General features: G+C 43.9%; 1 protein-coding gene across 8 annotated transcripts in view; it reads left to right on the forward strand.

The window, feature by feature from the left end:
- The window catches only part of AFAP1L2 (actin filament associated protein 1 like 2), a 216822-nt gene that overhangs the window by 96273 nt on the left and 93561 nt on the right, over positions 1-26988 (forward strand). For 6 of the 8 annotated variants that reach the window (XM_077454971.1, XM_077454975.1, XM_077454973.1 and 3 more), the window contains exons 3-4: positions 1252-1329; positions 1471-1580. In XM_077454971.1, the coding sequence (XP_077311097.1) occupies positions 1252-1329; positions 1471-1580 (188 nt within the window). The remainder of the gene's footprint in view (positions 1-1251; positions 1330-1470; positions 1581-26988) is intronic. The other 2 variants (XM_077454972.1, XM_077454979.1) reach the window with 1 other exon arrangement.

Here is a 26988-nt window from a genome sequence, read left to right on the forward strand (position 1 = left end):
GGATGATGTTGAAGGTGAAGTATCCACACTGGTAAAAGTGTATGCTCTGCATCTCTCAGCCTGTGTGACAGGCGCAGTGGCCAGCAGAGACTTTTACTCAGCATGACCCCGTCTCAATAGCCAGATGGATATAAATGTATTTTGTGTGCACCAAATGCCTTTCCCCACACAGGTATCACCTTGTAAAAGCAGTAGTGACATCATCAGTGTGCTGGACTGTGCAGGAGCAGAGCTGTGGGAGGGGCCCAGCAGGCTCCACCCACCACAGGCTGCCTGAAGAAAACTATAGGAGGGGGTGGAGACAAGACCAGTCACCCTGTACAAGGGTAGAGAGAGCAGCAGTGACCGGTGCATGCTCGGTCGGTGACGTCACATGGGGTGGTGCCATGAGGTGATGTCGCCTGGTGACTATGCTGCTTACCTATTTAAGAACTGTTAGATGATGGAGCAGGCAGTCGGCGGTTAGCCTTTGTCGCGGCCAGAGTCTGGGGTGGTGAACATTTTGATTGATGATGGATCTACATGGGGGGGGGGGGCATTGTTTTTTAGTTTTAATAAAGGCATTGTTAAAAACGGTGTGTTTTTTTTTTTTTACACTTTACCCCTATTTATTCACATGGGGAGGTGGGATCCGGGCCCCCTTGTTAAAGAATTCCCCCCACATGTTGAGGGCATGTGGCCTGGTATTAAAACACCCCCCTCTGGCCCGCCAGGCTGCATACTTGGATAAGGGCAGGTATTGATTTTGGGGTAATCACACTGGATTACACTGGATTACTGCACAGATCTGGAAGAAATACACAATGCACACCAAGATTCAGGGACAAATACACGTGAGGCTTGTATTTAAACAATATTTGCTTCTCCCGGAGTTCAGCTTTAATTATATGTGTATATTATTTGTATTGTATCTATGATAAAGGAGCTCCTTTTGAACCCTGGAATGCACTCGTATTTTTTTTTTAAGCTATACTATGATGAAATAAAAATGTTTAGGTTTTTAGCTTCTTTCCTAAGTCTCCAGCTAAAAAAAAGTCTGGGGGTTACTAACTTACTACATTGAATTGTAAACACTTTGACGTCACCAGCATCATTAAATACTTTGGGTTTTCCCACTGATTGGGCCTTTTGTGGTTAGCGGGGTTCACTATGCAGTACTGAGGACCTCCAGCCATAAAAATGAAATTAATGACATAAGAGTTTATCTGCTGTTCAAAAAAATCATCAAGTGGGATCTTCTCTTTATTCCAGGCTGCGATGAGGAATATATTTACATGAATAAAGTGTTGGTGTCTGAGCGCAAGGAGGAGACAGGGAAATCCAATTCAGGTATGTCACACCTTCCACTAACAGTTTATAAAATATCACATTTCCTGACCCCCCCCCCCCCCGGGAATGCCTATAGATACACATAACATAATCACATTTCTGGAAATCAACACCCTAACTGTCCGAAATCATTTTTTACAGCAGCTGAAATTTTGGACAATCCAGCCAAAGAGGTTCTGACAAATGGGACGATCGCACAGCACGCGGCACCACCGCAGAAGTGTCTCCCTGACCTCCCGCCTCCAAAAGTTGTGAGTAGATTTTTTTTTTTTTAACATATACATGACCCCAGCTAGAGACTATTCATTATTCCTCATATACTGCTAGCAGTACTACTTAACCACTTACAGACCGGACAATTTTGCTGGTCAAAGACCAGACCGCTTTTTGCGATTCGGCACTGCGTCGCTTTAACTGACAATTGCGCGATCATGCAACGTGGCTCCCAAACAAAATTGACGTCCTTTTTTTCCCACAAATGGAGCTTTCTTTTGGTGGTATTTGATCACCTCTGCGGTTTTTATTTTTTGCGATATAAATAAAAATAGAGCGACAATTTTGAAAAAAAAAACATAATTTTTTACTTTTTGTTATAATAAATATCCCCCAAAAATATATAAAAAAAACATTTTTTTTCCCTCAGTTTAGGCCGATACGTATTCTTCTACATATTTTTGGTAAAAAAATCGCAATAAGCGATTATTGATTGGTTTGCGCAAAAGTTATAGCGTTTACAAAATAGGGGATAGTTTTATGGCATTTTTATTAATAATCTTTTTTTTTTACTAGTAATGGCGGCGATCAGCGATTTTTATTGTGACTGACATTCTTTCTTTCTTTTCGTCTCTTCTCTCCTTTTAATTCTATTGTTCTTTCCTCTTCTCTTCTTTCCCTTTAATCCTTTTTTTTTATTTTCTCTCATTTTCTTCTCTCCGTCCTTCCTTTCTCACTCCTCCCTTTCTTTCTTTTCTCTCTCTGGTCTGGGCATGCTGGGATTTATAGTCCTTCATCTAAGGACTGTGAACTCTCCAGAACATTAAACTCTCCTGGCCCTGCCACTCAGGCCCATCATTAATCCCCGTCTTCTCGACAGATGATACTGATACAGCAGCCATAAGTCTTTCTTTTGGTGTTTGGGTTCTCTGTTTATCAGCTCGGAGGATCTTCCAGCTCCAGCAGTGAAAAAGTGAAATTTCCAGCAGTTGATCTGACTTGGTTGAAAATGTCAGATTGGCTCTGCGGGCGGCGGGGAGAGGGGGGGCAGGGAGCAGGGCTACTCCGTGGGAAAACACAATCCCTGGAACTAATAAAAGAATGTACAGTTGGGAAAGGCCCGCAGCTATGAGATGCGGCATTTCCTGTTCCCGTTTAACTGATTGTTGCTGTTTGGAGTCTTGTAAAGCACAGAAATATACAGCCAATAGTCCTGAGACTCGTTACAGCTCTTATGGGGGGAGGGGAGAATGGGGGTACTTTAGGGTGATGCAGCACACAATGGGGGCTGTCTGATGTATTACGTGGAAATGGTAATGTCAGTGCAGGTTGTTAATTATCTATGTCTAACGAAAAATAGTTTCATTTAAATTGCAGGCACAGATTTTCTGATTCTCCCTCAGTAAGTCAGACAGCGCAGTCTGCATCCTCTCTGGACAGCTGCTGAGATAAAACCAGCAGTGTGATGAATTCCATGAAGAGTAGATGGTTTACCATGAATCAATGAATCATTATTAGCCTGAGCTTACCCAAAGGGGAGCAGTAAAGAAAAATCATCAAGCTCCATTACTAATCATGAAGGCTTTCAATTATAATGGTTGCAATGTGCTTATTAAATGACAATCCAGGGTTTTTAAACATGCAATCATAATATTGTGCTGCACTGTGGGCCAGGGTGAAAAAATATAGTGATGTCACCCTAACATGTTTTAGGCACTGGGAGCTAGAGGGAAGGTATTTACATTGCTTACAAGGGATAGCACAGGGAAGATGGCGGACTGGTGACAGAATTAAGATGACTGTATATACACAGCTACTTGGGCTCTGCTACATAGTACATTATTGTCAAACATCAACATGTTTCAGGCATGGGGAGCTTGAAGATCAAATATTTGTGCAACTCGCTTAAGAAAGCATGGAGAAAGCATTGTGCAGAACAGGGCTGCTGCTAAGGCAGTACTGCCAGTCCTGTTGTACTGGACCTGGCCCTACCAGCTCAACAGGGGGGCCCCGGCACCCTTTCCAGTTAATTTCTGCAAAATATCTAACAGAGCATTCTAAAGCCCTGTAGGAGCAGAAATCTCAGTATGATCAGATGCTTTGGAAGCTAGAAGAGGAGATCTGGGGTCAAATAGACTCCAGATCTCTCCATAAAGAGGACCTGTCAGGGCTCATTCTATTACATGTTCAAAGCTGGGACAGGGGTGGGGTCAAGGGCGGGTCAAAGGGACCCCAAAAGGTAGGCTGTATGGGCCCCCATTATTTCTAACAGCAGCCCCAGTACAGAGGTACTAATTCAGAAAGAAGGCTGGTGGAAGGTGGCACAGGAAGTGGCAGAGCTGCAGCTTCTGAAGAAAGGTCTCACAATCCTGCTTTGATATGTATATCGCAAGACTGACTGAACAGAATTACAGCAATAGTGGTTTAAAAAGTTTACTATCTCCTATCTATAATCTGAATTGTAGTTTTGAGTGTTTACAGGGATGGGGGATCTGCAGGCCCTGACTGGGGAAGGGTGGGGTGAAACCATAACTTATCCCACCCTGCAGACCTTTACATTGTGGAAAGTCCCGTTTGGCAGGAAAACATGGCTACCCGCAGACAATACATTCAATATCTCTAGAAGTGAATCTGCTCCCTAATACTGTGAAATTAGAAGCATGCTTGGAATGACATGTGCCTTTCCAACATCGGCGTGGGAAGAGAATTAGAATAAGCAAATGGTCGGGGAAGATTTTTTTTTCTTGCAATTGTAAATCTGAAACTATAGTTTCTTTTTTTTTGTAGAGTGTTGCAGAGGAGGCTGCGAGGAATCTGTTCCCAATTACATGAGGGATGTTCACAGGATGAACACCCCGAACCCCCCCTCATTGTCCTTACTGAGGAAGATTCCCGGCACGGCCACAGCGGGTCAATTCCCTGATATGCAGTATCACCCATGGGAGCGGAAAATGTTTAGAATCAGCAATATTCCGCCAATACATCATAATCTGCAGTACAAATGTGACTAACTGCAGGAGATAGAGATTCTGATTAGAGATATTGTGTACTTAAAGACACCCAGTCATACACCTAGGAAGTGGGACACATCCTGGAGATTTGAATTACTCTTTTTTGGCAGGTGGCATCTTCAGTTGCTGGTGACAGAAGGAAACATGGCTTTGCCAAATCTCTAAGGCAGGTTGTCCTGTACCCTCAAAACTCAGACCCAATTCCTGCACCTTCACACTTTCCGATCAGGCCCAATTCCTGCTCCTTAAGACCTCAGATCAGACCTAATTCCTGCACCTTCACACCCCACATCAGACCCAACTCCTGATCCTTAAGACCTCAGATAAACCCCAATTTCCACACCTTCAAACCTCAGATCAGACCCAATTCCTGCACCTTTACCCCTCAGAACAAACCCAATTCCTGCACCTTCACACCCCAGATCAGACCCAATTCCTGCACCTTTACCCCTCAGAACAAACCCAATTCCTGCACCTTCACACCCCAGATCAGACCCAATTCCTGCACCTTTACCCCTCAGAACAAACCCAATTCCTGCACCTTCACACCCCAGATCAGACCCAATTCCTGCACCTTTACCCCTCAGAACAAACCCAATTCCTGCACCTTAACGCCCCAGATCAGACCCAATTCCTGCAATTTATGACCTCAGATTAAACCCAATTCCTGCACCTTCAAACCTCAGTTAAGATCCCATTTCTGCACCTTCACACCTCAGATGAGGCCCAATTTCTGCACCTTAAAACTTCAGCTCAGTTCCAATTACTGCACCTTCATATCTCAGATCAGACCAAATTCTTGCTACTTATGATTTCAGATTAAACCCAATTCTTGCACCTTCAAACTTTAGATCAAACCCAATTCCTGCACCTTCAAACCTCAGTTAAGATCCCATTTCTGCACCTTCACACCTCAGATGAGGCCCAATTCCTGCACCTTAAAAAGTCAGCTCAGTTCCAATTCCTGCACCTTCAAAACTCAGTTCAGACCCAATTCTTGCACCTCGATTCCTGCATTTTTATACTACAGATCAGTCCAAATTCTTGTACCATCAGACCTCAGGTCAGAAAAATTCCTGCACCATCACACCTCAGATCAGCCTAATGCCTGCACCTTCACACTTCAAGTCAACCCCAATTCCTGCACCCTCAAAACTCAGATCGGACCCAATTCCTGCACATTCACACCCCAGATCAAACCCGATTCCTGCACCTTTAAACCTCATTTAAGATCCAATTTCACTTTCACACCTCAGGTGAGGCCCAATTCCTGCACCTTAAAACTTCAGATCAATCCCAATTCCCGCACATTCAAAACTCAGATCAGCTCCTATTTCCGACACCTTGGCACCTTAGATCACGCCAATTCCTGCACCTGAAAAATCTCAGATCAGCCAAAATTCCTGCACCTTCACACTTCAGATCAGATCAAAATCCTGTACCTTCACACTTCAAATCAGCCCCAATTCCTGCACCTTCACACCTCAGATCAGTTCCAATTCATACCCCGTCAGACTTTCAGACCTCAGGTCATCACATTTCCTGCACCTTCACACCTCAGATCAACCCAAATTCTGGTATCTACTCTAGGGTCCTCAGAGAGAGATAAAAAGATCCTTTTCTAGTGTATCACCCTCTAACAAATGTAATCCCTAGGCAATTTTCTCCAGGCCGTCTGCCCTGCAGCTACTGAGGCCCTGACTGCAGTTTCTTGTCTCTCTGACCAGCTCCCAGGGGGAACATCACTCTCTTCCCCCCCCATGAGAACTGGAACCTTCCTTTGAGAGAAAGAACCCTTTTTCAGGCCTCCTGCACATTTATCACCTCCCTAGCCACTGTCTGGATGCCTCCTTTCAGGGATTTCTTGGGGAATGATAAATATTCAACAATCTTTTTTAATCTCCCAGCCCTATTCTCTTCTTTCAGAGGCAGGTGTGAGTAACTCTCAGCTCAGGAAACCCTGAACAGACCAACGCAATCTATCACTGCCTCGCTCACTATGGGGGAGCCCAGAAACTAAATTTACCTAGCTAGAGAGGGGCGCTACATACTTTTTTTAAACTATTTTCTTTTACATTTCCTCAGTTGGTTTCCATGCCTAGGCAAGTGATGTCATACATCCCAGGCAAGTGATGTCATACATCTCAAGAGTCCTCAGGAAGCCAAGAGAGATTTTTCGCAGCTCAGCACTTCCGCTCAGGTATCTGGTTGTATTAGGCTTGTTCCTAGCACCAGAAGCACTTGGCCAAAAAAATACCAACCATGAGACTCAACATCAGTGATGAAGCACAAACGTGGAAATGGGAGGGATAAGCATTACAGTACATTGTGATTTATGTGTATCCAGAATCAATAAAAGCAGGGCAGTGCTGTGTTTATTGGTGGGCCTGGTGACTTGGCAGGTGGCGAATTTCCCATGGAAGGCATAAATAAGATCTTGAGTTGAACAAATTACGTTTTGGGTGGATTGAATTTTCTTGTAATACAAACTGTAGTAAACTGCGGCTTCATTGTGGTCTGTGCGACCTCTTTGTTTGTGTTGTAAATTTGGGCAACATGCCACATTTTCTGTTTCCTCCCCGAGATTACCGTCCTTTCCTGCAGATATTTTTTTTTTATAGGAAAATTTTGACTCTTGGATTGTCTTGGTCACCATATTCTTGTGTCCCTGGGGGAGCGTCCATGAATGACAACAAGTTCACAGTGTGCGACCATTACTCTGTAGGAGGCTCACACTTCATATCCATGCCATAAGCTATTCGTATTTGAAGCAGAATTCCATGGCTAACAATTAAAATTCACCAATAAAAAATACAAGTCTACACACCCCTGTAAAAATGGCAGGTTTTTAAGATGTAAAAATTCAGACCAAGATAAATCACTTCAGAATTTTCTCCATCTTTTTTAATGTTATGTGTAATTTGTGCAATTCAATTAGAAAACACCTGAAATCTTTAAAGGGGGTATAGATTTGACATGTGCACTGACAAAAAATGATTTAGTCTTTGTTTCTTTCGTTTTTTTCTTTTGCTTTTTTCGGAAATCCGAAAATTCGGATTTTCGAATTTCCAGATTTTCGGAATTCAGAAATTCGAAAATTTGAAAATCTGAAAAAAAGAAAGAAAATCTGTAAAATTCAAAATAATAACTAATAACTATTAAATTATAGGTATTGGAATTTCCTTTCAAATTTGGCTGTTTGTCAACGTAACGAATACAAATGTATCTGAAGTTACGAATTATCCGAACTAATGAATGCCGCATCTAAACAAATGGAACAAATTAATAATAAATAATAATAATAAAAAGGTTTTATTATTATTGTTTTTTTTATTTTTATTAGATCTTTATGTTCCATTCGTTTAGATATGGCATTCGTTATTTCAGATAGTTTGTAACTTCGGATAAATTTGCATTCGTTACGTTCGCAAACCGCCAAATTTTAAAGGAATTTCCAATACCTGTAATTTTAATATTTATTATTGGTTAGTTATTTCAGATTTTTGGGTTTTTGAAATTTCAGATTTTCATTCTTTTGAATTTGCAGATTTTCATTCTTATTTTTGGATTTTCAAATTTCCCAATTTTTGAATTTTCAAATGTATGAAATTTCTAATTTAATTGAATTTTTCTGAAATTTTAAATTTCCAAATTTTCTGAAATTTTGAATTTTCCGAAATTCGAAATTTTGGAATTTCAGGAATTTAAAAATTCGGAAATTTTGGAACTAAACTAATTGCACATGTATAGTATAGATAAAGAAATCTTACAATAATGTGGTTGCATAAATATGCACACCCTTAGACTAAAACTTTGTTGAAGCACCGTTTAATTTTATGACAGCATTTGGTCTTTTAGGGTAGGATTCTATCAGCATGGCACATCTTGTCTGGGAATCTTTGCTCACTCTTCCTTTCAGAAGAGCTTCAAATCTGTCAGATTGTGAGGACATCTCCTGTACACAAAGTATAATAGAAAACAAAACCCAAGCTCTCCGGCTCTATTAACCATGTGTTACTGGAAACCGATGCTCCCGACTAGGATATTCACTCCCAAAGCATAAGGACGTGATGAGTACAAGCCAGCTACTTGGTAAGTTCCCAAGTCCCAATCTTTATTTGCTACATGCTCTCTAAAAATCACAGTGGATACAGCTAACGCGTTTTGGCCATCATGGCCGTAAATCCTACTACAGAGAGAAGTGTGGTGGATCTTGCCTTGAGCACTCGGTTTTAACCATGGATGGGACATAGACTTATTTCTCAAATAACTTTGTTGATACTATGCTATCGCTTATGCCTATGCTGCATATACGCTCATTGGCCACTTTATTATGTACCAGGTTGGACCCCCTTTTGCCTTCAGAACTGCCTTAATTCTTTGTGGCATAGATAACAAGGTGTTGGAAACATTCCTCAGAGATTTAGTCCATAGTGACATGATAGCATCCGCAGTTACTGCAGATTTGTCGGCTGCACATCCATGATGCCAATTTCCCATTCCACCACATCCCAGAGGTGCTCTATTGGATTGAGATCTGGTGACTGTGGAGGCCATTGGAGTACAGGGACCTCATTGTCATGTTCAAGAAACCAGTGGTGAGATGATTTGAGCTTCGTGACATGGTGCATTATCCTGCTGGAAGGAGCCATCAGAAGATGAGGACACTGTAGTCATAAAGGGGTGGACATGGTCAGCACCAATACTCAGGTAGACCGTGGTGTTTAAATGATGATCAACTGGTACTAAGGGGCCCAAAGTGTGCCAAGAAAATATCCCCCACACTATTACACCACCACCAGCATGAACCATTGATACAAGTCAGGATGGATCCATGCTTTCATGTTTATGCCAAATTCTGACCCTACCATCTGAATGTCACAGCTGAAATCGAGACTCATCAGACTAGGCAACGTTTTTTCAATCTTCTATTGTCCGATTTTGGTGATCATGTTCTAATTGTAGCCTCAGTTTCCTGTTCTTAGCTGACAGGAGTGGCACCCGGGGTGGTATGCTGCTGCTGTAGCTCATCTGCCTCAAGGTTCTATGTGTTGTGCATTCAAAGATGGTATTCTGCATACCTTGGATGTAATGAGTGGTTATTTAAGTTACTGTTGCCTTTCTACCATCTTGAACCAGTCTGCCCTTTCTCCTCTGACATCAACACGGCATTTTCATCTACACAACTACCGCTCACTGGATATTTTCTCTTTTTTTTCGGACCATTCGGAGATTGTTGTGCATGAAAATCCCAGTAGATCAGCAGTTTTTGAAATACTCAGACCAGCCTGTCTGACACCAACAACTATGCCATGTTCAAAGTCACTTAAATCCCCTTTCTTTGCTATTCTGATGCTTGGTTTGAACTTCAGCGCGTCGTCTTCAATATGTCTAGATGCCTAAACGCACTGAGTTTCTGCCATGTGATTGGCTGATTTGCAAGTTGTGTTACCAACAATTGAACAGGTGTACCTAATAAAGTGGCCGGTGAGTGTATATCTTATTTGTGTAGGAGTTTTCAATGTCTTATAGTTTTGATGTTTTTTTTTTGGTTCTCCTCTTACCTTTTTGATACCTTGCATTCTTGATTTTAATTGTAGAACAGACTCTTGGGTTTCTCTATATTCTGTGATGTTGGTATTTTATTGATGCTACAATTAAGGCCATTATGGTCAAAACGCGTTCGCTGTATTCACTGTGATTTTTAACATGTAGCTAATAAAGATTTGGATTTTGGAACTTACCCAGTAGCCAATCTCCTGTACACAGCCCTCTTCAGGTCACCCCACAGACTTTCAATCGGATTCACTTCTGGGCTTTGTCTGGGCCATTCCATAACTTTGATCTTTTGGTGAAGCCATTCTTTTCTGGATGTATGCTTTGGTTTGCTGTCATTAAAAGGCAAAATTCCTCTTCATCTTCAGCTTTATAGCAGAGGCCTGAAGGTTTTGTGCCAAAATTGGCTGATATTTGGAACTGATCATAATTCCCTCTACCTTGACTAAAGCCTCAGTTCCAGCTGAAGAGAAAAGAGCCCCAAGCCCCTAAAGCCATACTGCTACCACCATGCTTCACTGTGGGTATGGTGTTTTTTTTTGTTTGTTTTTTGGTGATGGGCATTGTTGGACATACTTTTGCTGCTTCTTGCATGCAGCAGACTGATGACATCATCTCAGCTTAGGAAAAGTGACTGATGATTGATGGATTTTTAGTGATACAAGGTGGAGCTTCTCTTTAAAATTATAGTGTTGTATATTGTGACTTAATTTATTCATGGAGACTTGTAACTTTACTGAAGGGCCCACTTTTTTTTTTTGGTAAATGATCCAAATCAGGTTTTGGTACATTTGTACCCTAAGGACTATGGGGGAGATTTATTAAAGCTGGAGCACTCAGTATCTGGTGCAGCTGTGCATGGTAGCCAATCAGCTACTAACTTCAGCTAGTTCAATAAAGAATTGACAACTTAGAAGCTGATTGGTTTCTATGCAGAGCTGCACCAGATTTTGTATATAATAAAAATAAAATATTATTAATTTCATGTGGGGACACATTTGAGTGTTGGCCGCTGTTTTATCACATTTTATTTTGTTATTGTGTGGGTTTGCGCATACATTTTTAAATTTTCTATTATCAGATTGTGCATGCTTCAGTTTTAGTAAATCTCCCCACACATAGGCGTTTATAGACGTAATAGAAAAAGAGCAGGCTGAAAAAAGAAAAACACACCAAAGGTGGGTTCAGGAGAGAAGCTAAAGCGATAAAAAAATATATATATATATATATGAAAGTGCCTAACGCTAGACACGTTTAGGCACATTTTATGCCACGTACACACGAGCGGACTGTATGGCGTACTTAGTCCGTCATACAATCCGACGGACAGTCCGTCATACTTTCGACTGAACGGACTTGACCACACACGGATACCCAAACAGTCCATCGAAAGCTTGCGCGATGACGTGTACAGCACGTACGACGGGACTAGAAATAGGAAGTCCAATACACAGCAAAGCACCCTTCCGCCGTGTAAATCCTTTCTGGGCATGCGCCATTCTTAGTCCGTCGAACTAGCCTACTGACGAGCGAATTGTCCGCTGAAACCAAAGTACGACGGACAGAATTTCGAAAAATCCGAAATACTTAGTACGCCAGACTGCACGCTGAAAAAGTCCGCTGAAGCCCACACACGAGCGGACTGTCCGCTGAAATGTGTTTCGACGGACTAAGTACGCCATACAGTCCGCCCGTGTGTACGCGGCATTAGACTTAATGCATTTCAATGGCCAGCATAAATGAATATTCTGGCCAATAGAATCTATTCTAGTGACTGTAAATCCTTACATAATGCCCAGTGAAGTGTCTGGCCTCAGGTGATACAGAGATTTAACAAATCATCCCACATAAATTCTAGCTGTTTATCTGCAGTTTTCTCTTCTCCACACCTGTACAAAGTCCAGAATGTATAAAGCTTGTCTGAACTGTCAGAAAAAGGGGGTGGAGAGCTGAAATTACACAGAGCTCAGTGAGGAGAGCTGTGAGACCTGATTGGAAGCAATTGACCCCCCCCCCCCCCCCCCCCTTCACACAGCACACAGGAACAGAGCTGAGGCTGTCAATCAGCCAGAGGTCCCTCCCCTGTCACCATTTTTTTTCTTGGTGTCAGAAGTGATTCGTGCTGATAGCAGAGGAATTGGGTAGCATAAAGAAATGACACTGAGTGCTCTGGATGGAGATACATACTCACTATAGAGTGATATCTTAATAGGTGTGTACCCGCGCTACAGTAATGTGTTATTTCATTAAAAAAATATATATATATATGTGTGTGTGTATGTATGTATATGTATATATATAATATGAGGACTGCTGCAAAAATGCAAATAGTGCCGTATCCTTCACAGTGCAGGTGATAAAGTGCCGCTCTCCTTTTGTGCCCTTACTCACCAGCGTTTAATGACTCTATATCTAGAGTCTATTTGTTCCTTTTGATTGAGATATTCCCATCTAATGCTGCTATTCTTGTCTCCTCTACTCCACTCGATAGATGGCAGGGTTTGGTAGTGTTCTCTAGTCTCTAGTTCATGTAAACAGCATTACAAGAGAATCTCCATAGTGTAACTCCATTTTTATTCAAGGTTAAAAAGTATAAAAATGTTCACTCCCAAACAGTCAGTAATACAAAGCATGCAATGTCGGTTCAGAGCCGTCGCCGCGGCATGCGTTCTGAAGACCAGACGTAATGTCGCCAGAAGTCGCATCTTGCGCGTTTTGCCCTCCCACAGGGTACCTTCAGAGGCTTTACATGCAAGGTGAGTCTGTCCCGGTCCTCCTGTATCTTAAGCCTATTTGTCAGTGAGATCACCTACCCAGCACATTAAATGACAGAGGGGAAGACAAAAGCTCCAACAGACAGGACTTGTCCAGGATCCACTTTAATGCTCAAACACTTGACACACCTAAAAGAGTGCAATACGCAGCTTTAGGTGTGTTTTTAAGCATCTTTTCTCATGCCAGGAGTTCTGGCATTCAGAGGTATTAAACAGACACCTTGCATACATGAGGCCTAAATAGAATACATAAGAATATGTTAAATGTGCCCAGAGGAGCTCCACAAATAACAAATATGATATAGTCCTGATTATGGCAGTATTGTCATGTGTTTAAACAATGCACATTTCATCCACTGACAGCGATTTTTTTGATGAGGCCACTAATAGTTGCTCTCTGCTTCCTGTTCATATAGCGGAGCCACAAGCATTGGAACTATTCTGTCTAGATCTGTATGTAGTTTGCAAAATCTCTGCAAGTACAGTGATTCCTCAGTCCAGCTGCTGTTCATAAAACACTGGCGAGGGGAGAGATAATGGGCAGAATTGTTATTTTGTAGGCTGTTTGTGCCCTGATTCACATTGAATGCAGCTTTTAAATAGTGTGACTTCATCTGAAATCACACATTTTCAAAGCCGTGTCAGTGCGACTTTGAAGACATCATGCACAGATGTCTATGCAAGTTTCATCCAAAATCGACAAAAGTAGTGCAGGAACTACTTTTTTCAAATCGAGACACCACAAAGGCCGCTTCACATAGATTCGAACATGGTTATTGATGACAATAGGGTGTGACTTGTCAAATCGCATGACAAGTCACTCCAATGTGAATGAGGGCTTGTAAAGTTTCTCCAGGAAGTTTTATTTCTTATTTTCCTGTGTTTTTTTTCTTTCATACCCTTTACTTCCTTCCTTACCTTGCTTGCCTCCTCTCTTTTTTTTCTTGTCTTCCTCTCCTCTCTCTTTAGTCCCTCCTTTTTGTTCCCTTTTCCTTCCTTCCTTCCTCTTCTTTTTCTTTCATTCTTTTTTATTTTGTACTTTTCCTTTCCATGTTGCTTTCCTTTTGTTTCTTTTCCATCTGGCTCTCCACTTTTTTTTCTACCCTTCTTTCCACACCTTTCCTTTCTTTTCTCTATTACTTTTTTTTCTTCCCTTCCTTCTATTTCTCTGCCCTTCAAGAGGAAGTAAAGTCTTTCTCTTTAATTGTACCTACCTACAGGTAAGTTTATAGCAAGGCTTACCTGTAAGCACTGTAAATATCTCCTAAACTTGCACCGTGTATTTACAATATATGCTGCCGCTGACGTAATTGGCGAATGCGCACTGAAGGAACGGCTCGCTCGTGCCATTTCTTCAGAACCCGTGCCCGGCAGGACCCGCGCGCGTGCGTGGCAGTGATGTCATCGCGGCTTTGGTCAATCACAGAGCCAGCCAACCCGGGAATAACTCCGGAAAAGATGCTGTCCGTGGGAGAGGAGTGCGGGCGGCACTGCAGGGCATTGTTTTAAGGTAAGCAATGCATACTAGCTCATTATGCCTTTGCCTTGCAGGTTTTTTATTTAATTTTTTTGGTATTTTTTTCAGAGGTTTACAACCTCTTTTACACAATCTGGATATACAGAAGTGGGGAGTTATTGGCCCATCTTTAAATGATGAGTTCACCTTTGGGAACATGTTAGATTATCCCACTCCTGCAGTAGCTCCCTGATTTTTCCCCAAAGCACCCCCCCAACAGCGCGCCGGGGATCTTCTGACTGCACCCACTGCCACTATTTGAACAGTGTGGCTATGTGGGCCTCCGCCCCCGCGGCTTAACCATTCATTCACAGAATTCTGTGAATGAATGAACTACAACTAACAGCCTTTGCGGCTTACGGCTTTTAGTTCTCAGTGGACTACCAGGGTGCTGTTGAGCACTCTTGGTAGTCCATTCAACCTTCCTGTCATTGTGTAACTGCCTGCTCGTACAAGGTAGGAACTGACAGTCTGCAGGAGCCTTGCATTGCATCTGCAGATCCCCAGTACAATGCTATCCAGGCTCCTACAAAAAAAAAATAGTAGTAAATGCCATTGCTTGCAAAAAATGTCCATTTACTTATTTCTTTTTTTAAAGGTGAACTTATCCTTTTAATAGGGACATTTCCAGAAAGTGGAACTTTTCAGGAACACATTTTACAATCGGAGTCTTTCTGGCTTAAGACAAGTTTCCAACCAAAAGACTGTAAATCTCTGTGGATATTGCAGCTTGTATATACAGCATTAATCATAATTGGAGAAAGTGTGAGCCACACTGAGGATTGTTTAATGTGCTGCGGAGAGCCACTGCTAACCACCGCAGCCAAATCAATTATCTCTGGTTGGTTACAGCTCAGTTCTCATGCCGGGTGGGTGTTGGAATAGGACTGAAGCCTCCTGCAAATTCCTCTGAACTTCATCTCATCCAAGAAACATCAACTTTTCCAAAAGTTTAGGATGAGCTCCGGGGAGGGGAGCACGTCACATATTTTCTGGCGTCACTCTTGGTGTGGACGGTAACTAATGCTGAAGATGATGGAAACGTATGATGGCACAGGAGAACGTCATTCTCTCACCTTGCAGTCTGGTTACTTCAGTAGGGGTGAGCCGGATCAGTCATAATGAATTGGATCTTAGGAAAAAAAAAAGAGAAGTTTGGTTAATCAATCTGTGGCTCGGAGTTGTGGTGTTATACTAAGTAAAGCGGATCAGAGAATGTGTAATGTTGAAGTGAGTGTTGTGATTAAAATGGTATTTCTATATACCTGACAAAGACCAGCTAGGTGTAACTAACGCAATTACAATACTCACGAAACCCTTTATACTAATGCTGCAACATTAGGAGACAAACATCCTGACAAAGACAATAAGAGACGAGTCACGACCAAAGTTCAGGAGTTGTCTAATGTATTGTAGGAGGGGCTGCATTTTTTTTTTTCAAATATATATTTTATTAGTTTTCAACAATGGGGCAAGGGCCCGTTTAACATACAGCGGTAGCATAAAAATGGAGGTTGCAGCCTCCTAGTCACACATCTTGATAGGTTATAAAATACAGTGCATATTCCAACAGCACAAGAAAGGGAATATAACCCGGGTCTATACACCCCCGAGGCTCAGTCCGTTGGTACAGCCAAGGTCTAAACAAGATAGGCCGACATATCGCTACCAGAAAAGAATGAGAGAAGAAAGAAAGGTAAGTTACAGGGGAGGGGGGGGGGGGATCGGGAAGGAAGGGGGATGTGGAGGGATAATGAGAGGCGTTCGACTGGGGTACACGTCCATGGGGTTGGAACCGCCGTATACTGCCTAGTGTCTGTATAATCACAACAGCTCAAGTCGCAAGCAGGGACTTTCCTTCATCTGAGAGTATGAACATATTCCAGAGAGACCAGGTTTTCCTGTAGGTGTCCTGTCTGTGCTGTGCTGTCAGCACTAAGTCTTCCATTTTATTCATGTCTTCTACCCTCCTCAACCACATCGCTACGGTTGGAGGACAGTCTTGTTTCCAAAGTATGGGAATACAGGACTTAGCTGTGTTAGTCAAATGTCGCAGTATAGATCTCTTATATCTTCTGGGGGGCAGAATGGACACATGTAGTAGGAAGAATGCCGGGTCGTTGGGGATCGGTAGGTCAGTAAATTTTTGAGACACCTCGCGTACTGCAGTCCAGAAAGGCGTCAACTTAGGGCAGGACCAAAACATATGTAACATGGTCCCCCTTTCCTCATGGCATCGCCAGCAACGTTCTGACGTGTCCGGGAAAATGGCGTGTAGGCGACTAGGTGTAAGATACCACAGTGTCATGATTTTATAATTGGTCTCTTGAATTTTAGTGCACAGCAAACTTTTAAGAGAATGATCAATTATATTTTGTTTCTGGACTGCAGTAAAGGTGCATTGAAGCTCTGCCTCCCACTTGTCTATGCACGCTAGCCTCGGCGGGTGGGCGGGTGTATTTAGCGTCAAATACATTTTAGAGAGGACCCGAGAAATTGGTTCCGTGCCCGTGAGGAATTCCTCGTATGAGGTCAGCGGTCTTGCGTAAGACTGGGGATTTGGGATGCTTTGAAGAAAGTGGTGCACCTGTACTGCGTCCCAGAAAGAGAGCTGGAATGAGCCCGCGGGATCGGTTAGCTCCGTTATCAAAGGCCATCTACCTCGTCGCACGAATCGTGCGGCCGTTACACAATCTGAGTCCCTCAGCATCTGAAAGTGTGTAGGTGAATTCCCAGGGGGGAACCGGTGGTTACCTAGAATTGGGGTCAAGGGTGATGTTTTGGTAGTCAGGGAGTTTTGAAGCGTCGCCTTAAGACATTGCGTTAGAGTGTTCCCTATCAAAGGATGCGATCTTTTATCTCAGGGGGGAGGGAGTCACTACACTATAGCATAGAGCGCAAGGGAATGTTTACCTGCCGTTGTTCTATCTGTGCCCATAGTTTCAATTCTTGATGTCGCCCCCAGTCCACGACTCTACCTAAGTGTATTGCTTGGTAGTATCTCTTAACATCAGGGAGTGCCAGTCCCCCATAGTGTTTTGGCGCAGAGAGTTGGGCACGTGGTATGCGCGGTTTCTTGTATGCCCAGACAAATTGGGTAAACAGAGTCTGCACCTGTTTAAAGTATGTGGGAGGTATCCTGATCGGGAGAGCCTGAAAGAGGTATAACAATTTGGGCAGCACACTCATTTTTAGTACATTGCATTTCCCTAACCATCAGTGTAGTCCCTTATGCCATGTGTCTAGCAGTGTCCTGATCTTCATTAACAATGGGGGAAAGTTATAATCATAGATGCGAGACAGGTCAGTTGGGATTTTCGTGCCTAGGTAGGTCAAGGTAGAGGACGTCCATCTGAATCGGAGGGTGGATTGTAACACCGAGAGGGCATGTGTCGGAATAGATATTCCCATTGCTTCAGATTTAATAAAGTTAATCCTAAGGTTAGAGAGTTTCCTGTATGTCTCAAATGCACTAAGGAGGTTCGGTAGGGAAACCGGGTTAGTGATGGAGAAGAGCATATCATCTGCATAGGGTGACAGCTTACATTGCAGTCGGCCAATTGCCACCCCTTGTATATCAGGGTTCAGTCTGATCTTGGCTAAAAACGGTTCCAAGGACAGAGCGAAAAGGAGGGGGGACAATGGGCAGCCCTGTCTCGTCCCATTTGGTGTTCTTAAAGGGTTCTGATGGTATACTGTTCGCCTTCATCTGGGCTGTAGGATTACTATATATACCAGCTATGCGGCTAAGCATCACCTCCCCCAGTCCTATATGTCGAAGTACTGTGAACATAAACGACCAGTTAACCCGGTCGAATGCCTTTTCGGCATCAGTATTTAAAAATAGACACGGGGTCTTCTTCGATTTCACAATATGTAACAAATTCAGCACTTTGGTGGTACTGTCTCTAGCCTCCCTAGACGGGATAAAGCCCACTTGATCTAGGTGGATAAGTTGCTGGTGATGCGATGCCAGCCGAGTAGCCAGTATTTTGGTGAATAGTTTAAGATCCACATTAAGCAGTGATATAGGTCTATAACTGCCACAGGACGCCGGGTCTTTCCCCTCCTTAGGGATCACGGAGACATGGGCACCCAGGGTAGCGGCGGCAAATGTCTCTCCCGACCCCATGGCATTAAAAACCTTAAGTAGTTGGGGGCCCAGTACTGGGAATAAGGTTCTGTAATATTGTAAGGTATAGCCATCAGGACCTGGCGCTTTCCCAGGTTTCAGCGACTTTATGGCAGTTTGGAGTTCTGACAACGTTATGGGAGAGTCTAAGAGTCTTCGCGTTTCAGGCGAGAGAGATGGCATCTGAGAGGTCGCAACATATTCTTCCATTTCTGATTGGGGCGCTGTCACCGGAGGTAAATTGTACAAAGTGGAGTAGAAAGAGTGAAACTCCCGTGTGATATGTGAGGGTAGGACTGCCCTGTCACCCCCCGCCGTGTTAATGTGAGGGATGGATGTGGAAAGTTTTAAGTCTCTGACCATTCTTGCCAACAATTTCCCGCACTTGTCCCCTGATTCATACGTCGTTCTGCGGCAGATCTGGATATGTGCCTTAGCTCTGTAGTGGAGAAGATCATTGATCTGTTTCCGTAAGGTTGCCAAGTCAGACTCTGAGGACAGTGTGGGGATATGCTTATGTTTGGCCTCGGCAGCGGTAAGTTTCTGTAGTAGTTGGGTAAGTTGTTGGGTACGTTCCCGTTTGATTCGGGCCCCAGGGAAGGGAAGGACCAGGAAGGAAAGGGTAAGGGAAGAGAGGGGAAGGAAACAGAAGGTGTAAACAGATACCAGTAAGAAAAGGAAAAAACGTTAAAGAAGAAAGATATAGAGAGTCATGAAGATGGGACAAAGTCTAACACCTTGTCCCTCGCACAATATATTATTTGCATATGTCGCTTGGGGGCCGTATGGCAGAACCCAGCGACATATACCAACCTATTTGGGAGAGAGGTAGGACAGGGCTCAAAAAGAGAGCGCCCAGTCACTCCTCCCCACCCCGACATAGCATAAAAATAAAAATGTGTATCACTCCAATAATATTGCAATAGGGGTAACCTCCAAGCAAAAAAAAAGGGGACAACAGAAACATGAAAACCGAAAAAAGTAAACTGAACAGGTGGTCGTATTTCCCACGGTGTGCTTCCCCCTCGTACCTGCTTTTCGGTAGACACCTGGCCCCAATAGTATAAAGTGCCGCAGCAAGTAGGCTGTGTATCCTGTATCTTCCAGGCTATGTAAGAAACTGCCAACCCTCCCCAAGTATACCTGAAAGGCCTGCCGAGCGTTAGATAGATCGGCTCTCAATACAGGACAAATATCCAAGTGGGGTCCAACGTCCTGGTAGCCCGCCCCTAATCCGCAACTAAACACAAAACTGCGGCAGATTCCCTTGATGCACCTGTAATCCAGTAGATGTCCGTGTCCCCAGGACTCCCTTGTCATCAGGGCTCCGACCGTGCAGTCATATCAAACCCATCTCCCAGCTGTCCAGGCTTCACGTCCGTATGTCCGGCCGGGGGGGTCAAGTGACTGCGATTCTCTGGGCTGTTGTATCAATGGGGGGACGTCTCAGCGGGTGACCCAGTAACTCATTTCCCCACACATCAAACGGTGGCAAAGAGTGTCCTCCCCGGGCAGGCGCTGGAGCGTGGAGTACTCTAGCTGTAACGGAGAAGGGGTCTCCCGCGGCAGTCGGGCAAGGTAGGTTCAGCAAGTCAGGTAAGTCATCCGAGGGGTGGGGGCGTAGCTCCTCACAACTTCCCGGGGGGTTCTGGTAAAACGTAGGTTGGATCGTTTGATCCCTCGGGACGGGTGACCCACAAAAAAGAGAAAGAAAATAAAGGGGGATGGTGTCAGAGGGCCACGAGGGAGCCAGGTGGCAGTCAAGTTGCAAAGGCAGCCGGGAATGTAGGGGCAAATAAAATAAACAAAAACTTAACTTGGCAGGTGAGTTCCAAACCTGGGGTTGGGATCATCAGATTACGGTCACATGAAGTTGGGCGTTTGCACCCCGGGAGACGATTCAAGATTCACGTGCATCCTCCTGAGAGACCGCTCTAGGTCGGCGATGACCTCTTTGTAATCCGGGGGGTATCTCGGCTCCTTGTCCAGGCATACTCAGTTGTCCTTGGGCTCGTGGAAGGAAAGCCAGCCAGTCAGGCATCCTCACCGGCTCTGCATCAAGAAAGGTAAATAGGGCAGGCAGGGAGTCAGGTTTACGCAAAGTAAATGATCTATGATTCTTCTTAAATGTCACTGATAATGGATATCCCCAGCGGTAGGTTACATTTCTTCTGCGAGCAAGGTCAAGCATCGGCTTCAGCATGGCCCGTCTTTGCAGGGTGGAGCGGGAGAGGTCTGGGAGGATCTTAATGGTCCAGGCTTTGCGTAGGATTTGTTCCTTATGAGGATAGTGGTGGATCCTGCAGATAACATCATGGGGGCGCAGTGGGTCCGTTGGTTTAGGGCCTAGCGCTCTGTGGATCCGGTCGATCCCCACCCGGTCTGGCAAATCAATGCCTTCTATAGCGCGGAAGATAGCAAGCGCGGTGTCCTGCAAGGTTGTTCCTGCGACTCCTGTCCTCCAAGTGGAGTTGTTGTGCCACCAGAGTCTCTGTGTGTGCCTCCTGGAGTCTCTCCACCGCCGCTACACGCTATTCAAACGCAGCCAGAGAGGTCTCCCCCGCCTCTACCCTGGAATTAAGCGCTGATACATCTGCTTTAACCGCAGCAATCACTTTGCGGTGCGCCGCCTCCACTGTCCCTATCAGAGCTGTTATGTCCGCCTTCGTTGGTAGCGCTTGGAGCAGCATTCGCAGTTCAGCATCCACTCCGCCTGTCGGCACGGTAGCCTGCCTCAGTTCGTCGCCCGCAGGGGCGGAGGTCCGGCGGAAAATCCCGGTAACAATCTGCCGGCATGTGCTCTATATGCGAGAATGGTGCTGGTCCCAGAGACACGCTCTCCACCTCTTCCGTGCGTGTTGCCGCCACTTTGGCCTCCGGGGATGGAAATTGCTGGCGGTGGAATAACCGGCTAATCTCTCTGGAGGTCGGGGTTTGAGATGCCGATTTCAGTAGCCTGTTGTTCCGCTTGGCTCCCTTCTTCTTAGCGGAGTGCATAGTGCTCTGGAAGGCACTGAAATAGTCTGGGTGGTCGAGAGGTGACCGGGCGCTCCAGAAAAACGTGCCTCTACTCAGCCATAGCCAGTCCACGCCCCCAGGGGGCTGCATTTTATATGCACCCTTATCAGCCAATCAGTGTATAGAACATGGGTGTGGTTAATACAGAGGCGTTCATTACATATCACTACATATCATTACATATCATTACTCATGTCATCTGCTTCTGAATCACAGTCATGGTATATGTGGCCCAGACATATTGTGACACAATCTCTTTATCTAGACAGCATAGAACGAGACTGCCTATGCAAGCTATATTTCCTTATGTGCATGTTTACAGAAAAACTGCTACAGTCTGCAGATACAGAATCTAAGCACAATCCCATATGAACTTACAAAGATGGAGTCACTCTGGTTCAGCCATATTACTACAGTGAGTGAGCAGATGGTATTGGGGAGAAAGATTGGAGTGCTGTGTGAACAGACATTGTGGGGGGGGGGGGGGGGGGTTGCTGGAGAATATAATGTAGAGTGCGGGGTTGGGGGGCACATAGCTGCTGGAGAATGTAGTGTGGACATTAGAGGAGAGAGCTGCCATTGTGTTTATGGTGGAGGAAGATCAGACAATGTAAAGCAGATGCTGGGAAGTGGAAGACATAAACAGTGTTTGTAAAAGAAACAATAATAAGGTGTGGGGCAAAATGAACAATGTGCTGGGGACTTAAAGCAGAGTTCCACCCATTTTTACAAGGTGGTCTTAAACTAAAGATTTTCCTTTTTTTTTCCTTTCCTACCTTTTTTGAAGTACTAAGTGTACTTCTGTTCTATATTGGCCACAGGGCAGGACGTCCTGTCCTCTTCTGCGGATCCACTGATAGTTTTTCTTAGTTGGAATGGTGGCGCCTGTATCCGAATTTGTCTCGGGGGACCAACATCGCGGGCTCCCTGGATAGGTAAGTGTACTTGCAGCTGTTGACTTTAAAAAAAAATGTTTTTATACAGCTGGAACTTCATTTTAATGGATCTTAAATTGAAGCACCAAACCATGAATTACCGTATATACTCGAGTATAAGCCGAGATTTTCAGCCTCTTTTTTGAGGCTGAAAGTGCCCCCCTCGGCTTATACTCGAGTCATCGCTGTCTGCCCGCTCGATCAGCGTGTCGAGCAGACAGACAGCGGCCATTCTATGATTCAAAAGCCGCGCCTCCGGCTCCGCCTTCGCCTGTGATAGGCGGAACACTGAATTTCCCAGCAGCCTGTGTTCCGCCTATCACGGGCGTCGTCTCATCCTCGTACTACGGACGAGGATGATACGACGTCCGTGATAGGCGGAACACAGGCTGCTGGGAAATTCAGTGTTCCGCCTATCACAGGCGAAGGAGGAGGCGCGGCTTTTGAATTTTACAATGGCCGCCGACGAAGAGGGCACGGGACGGAGGCAAGGCAAGGCACGGCACGGGACGGGACGGGACGAAGGCAAGGCACGACACGGGACGGAGGCTCGGGACAAAGGCTCGGGACACAGGTAGGCTGGACACACACACACACACACACACACACACACACACACGGATGGAGACACACACACACACACGGATGGATGGATGGATGGAGACACACACACACACAGGGATGGATGGATACACACACACACAGGGATGGATGGATGGATGGATGGATGGAGACACACACACACAGGGATGGATGGATGGATGGAGACACACACACACAGGGATGGATGGATGGATGGATGGAGACACACACACACAGGGATGGATGGATGGATGGACACACACACACACAGGGATGGATGGACGGACACACAGGGATGGACGGACACACAGGGATGGACGGACACACAGGGATGGACGGACACACACACAGGGATGGACAGGCATGTCTCACCCTCGGCTTATACACGAGTCAATAAGTTTGCCAGTTTTTTTGGGGGTAAATTGGGGGCCTCGGCTTATATTCGGGTCGGCCTATACTCGAGTATATACGGTAATAGTCTCAATACCAATTTATTCCTATGTAAGATCTAAAAGGACCAACATGTTTCAGAGATCAGAAGCCTCCCTCTTCATCAGAGCTTGAAGATGGGTAACTATTAGGGATGCACTAATAACATTTTTGTGAGTACTGATACTTTTTTTTTTTTTCTTTTTTAGTACTCACCAATTACCGATACCTGCCGGCAAGTGTTTTGTTTACACTTCAGCTGTCATCAATGGTACAAAGCATTAAAAAGTTATTTACAAATGAAAAAAACAAACATTTTGAGCATTTTTTCAATGTGAGACGTGTAAATATATGTTAAAGATGTAAAAATATTAACGAACAAAGAAAACAAAAACCAAAAAAGTTTTATTAATAGTTTTGTTTGTGAAAAAAAATAAGCAGGGAAATAATTAAATAGATAAGAAGAATAAAGTGTTAATTAGGGCTGATTAGAGTAAACTAAGGGTTAATAAGGAGTTAAACAGAGAAACCTTTCATTTATAAAAAAAAGTCTTGTTTTATATTTTACAGTTTGCGTTAGCCTGGGTTCACATTAGCGATGCGGAAAACCAGCGCGATTCCCACATCGCATCTCTCCCGCAGGCAGTTCACACTGCCCTCTGCGAACTGCTGTGGGTGTCAATACAATGTTAATTACACCCCCAGATCGGTTTACAGATCACAGTGCAAACTGTGAACTCGCACAGCAGTCAGCGGGGGAAAAAAAAAGACCCTGCACTATTTTTCCTGCGAATCTGTAAGGCTGATCTCGCATTGCACAGACATCGCATGCGATCGGCACCGCAGTGCGTGTGCGAATCACATGCAATGTCTGTGTTCGCACTAGTATGAACCAGGCCTTAAATTTACTTCACCTGCAGATTACAGTTCATCCCTTGATTTGTAGATGAATAAACAGAAAGATACAAAATTAAACAATGTTTTTTTCAATCTTTCTGTTTTAGGGCTGAGCAATTCTTTGACCGCTCCAACTGCTGGGACTTTATTTACACTTCAGCTGTCAACGAGGAACCCCACTGACAGCTGAATGAGTCATCGGTTGTTAAGGACACAGCAGCCTCGCTCCTTAACAACAGGAAGTTGTCAGATTTTTTTGTTTGTTTACATGTCAGCTGTAAGTGGGGGAATCCCGCTGACGGCTGAAAGAACTGAGCCTGAAAGTATCTGTTTCAGGTATTGGAGCATTTGCACGTTTACCAATACTTGTGCAGATGCTTAGTATCGGTGCAATCCTAGTAACAATGTATACAGACTGGACTGGATAAAGAAAATCGTGTTGGTGTATGACATGGTGTTGACAGGGGCTGATTTACTAAAACCAGAGAGTGCAAAATCTGGTGCAGCTGTGCATGGTAGCCAGTTAGCGTCTAACTTCAGCTTGTTTAACTACTTCAATACCGGGCACTTTCACCCACTTCCTGCACAGGCCAATTTTCAGTTTTCAGCTCTGTCACACTTGGAATGACAGTTGCCAGGTCATGCAACACTATACCCATATGACATTTTTATATATTTTTTTCATACAAATAGAAATGTCTTTTGGTGGTATTTAATCACAATTTTTTTTCTTTTTGCTAAATAAACAAAAAAGAAAAAAAAAATGTGAAAAAAGTTTTTTTTTTTTTTAATTTCTGTTGTAACCTTTTGCAAATAAATAATTGTTCTTCATAAATTTAGGGCAAAATGTATTCTGCTGCATTTTTTTGGTGACAATATCCAAAATCATTGTTTATTATGTATTCTGTAGGAAAGTTATAGAGTCCACAAACTATGGTACAGTATATATATGTACTGATCTAATTTCTTGAGGCCCGAGAATGCCAGGACAGCGCAAAAATTTCCCAAAGGATACCTTTTGGAAAGTGGACCGTTTAAGGTATTTAGTAAGTGGCATGGCAAGTTTTTTAAAGTTGGATTTTTTTGTTTTTTAAACTATTGTGATTAGCTGATTGGCCTTGTCTGTACGATGTGATCACTGTGATCAATCACAGAGATCAACACAATGATAAACAATGAATGGCATAAATGGAAGACATCAATTGTCTACAGTTGTCATGTGATCTGCTGTGATTGGTCACAGTGATTGCATGGTACTGGCAGCAGGCTTGTACACTGATCGGTCATTGACTATGTCCGGTAGACACAGCAGGTGAAAGATCACGCTGCAGCACAGCCTTGACAAATAACATGGACTTTACGAAAGGTAGCTTGGTAGTGTGGCTATTCAGAGGAATGCTTTGCACTTTCTTAATGATGGCAAAGCGTTCTCTGATTAGACGAGGTGGCAATCACATCACTGTCATCCTCCCCTCGTCTTATCAGAGAATAATTTGCATGCATACAGAAAATGCAAAAGGTCCCCTGAATGGTGCTAGTGCCAAGTGGCCAACCTCCTGTGTTCAGTAAGCTGCTCGGCACCTAGTGGGGACTGATGTCTACTATAGTGCTTTATAGATTCTAGAGCAGTGGTTGTCAACGTATGAACTATAAAGAGCCTCAACTGTGGCCCCTGACATCACCAAAGGGCCGCATATAATGTTGAAGATATGTAAATCTTGAGAGGACCTGCAGACCTAATAGAGGAAATGAGGGTCAGAGAGTGTGGGTATGCCAAATTTGTGGTTGGGGATATGCTGCAGAAAACCATACGAATCTGTTACATGAGGCTAATGGAGATCAGTCCATTATCCAAACCACTTCAGCTCTGGAAGATTTACCCCCCTTCATTACCAGGCCATTATTTTGCGATATGGCACTGCGCTCCTTTAACTGTTAATTGCGTGGTCCTGCAACTCTATACACAAATAAAATGTATGTCCTTTTTTTCCCCACAAATAGAGCTTCCTTTTGGTGTTTTTTGATCACCTCTGCGTTTTTCTGCATTTTGTGCACTATAAACAAAAAAAAACGACAATTTTGAAAAATAAAACAATATTTTATACTTTCTGCTATAAAACATATCCAATATAAAAATAAATCAAATGTCTTTATAAATGTAGGCTAATGCCGCATACAGACGATCAGATTTTCTGACAGCAAAACTGTGGATTTTTTTCAGAGGGTGTTGGCTCAAACTTGTCTTGTATACACACGGTCGCACAAATGTTGTTGCAAATTCCGAACGGTAAGAGCGCGGTGATGTACAAAACATACGACGGGACTATAAAAAGCAAGTTCAATAGCCAGTGCTCCACTTGTACTTGATTCCAAGCATGCGTGGAATTTTGTGCGTCGGACTGTGTACACATGCTCGGAATTTCCGACAACAAGTTTTGTTGTCGGAAAATTTGAGAACCTGCTCTCAAACAGTTGTGTGAGGAAATTTCGACAGCAAATGTTCGATGGAGCATACACACTGTCGGACTTTCCGACAACAAGCTCAAATCCAACATTTCCCGTTGGAAATTCCGATTGTGTGTACGTGGCATAATAT

This window comes from Lithobates pipiens, unplaced genomic scaffold (genome assembly GCF_037356315.1).
Source record: "Lithobates pipiens isolate NorthernLeopardFrog02 unplaced genomic scaffold, aLitPip1_a1.2 Scaffold_25, whole genome shotgun sequence".
Classification (NCBI taxonomy): Eukaryota; Metazoa; Chordata; class Amphibia; order Anura; family Ranidae; genus Lithobates; species Lithobates pipiens.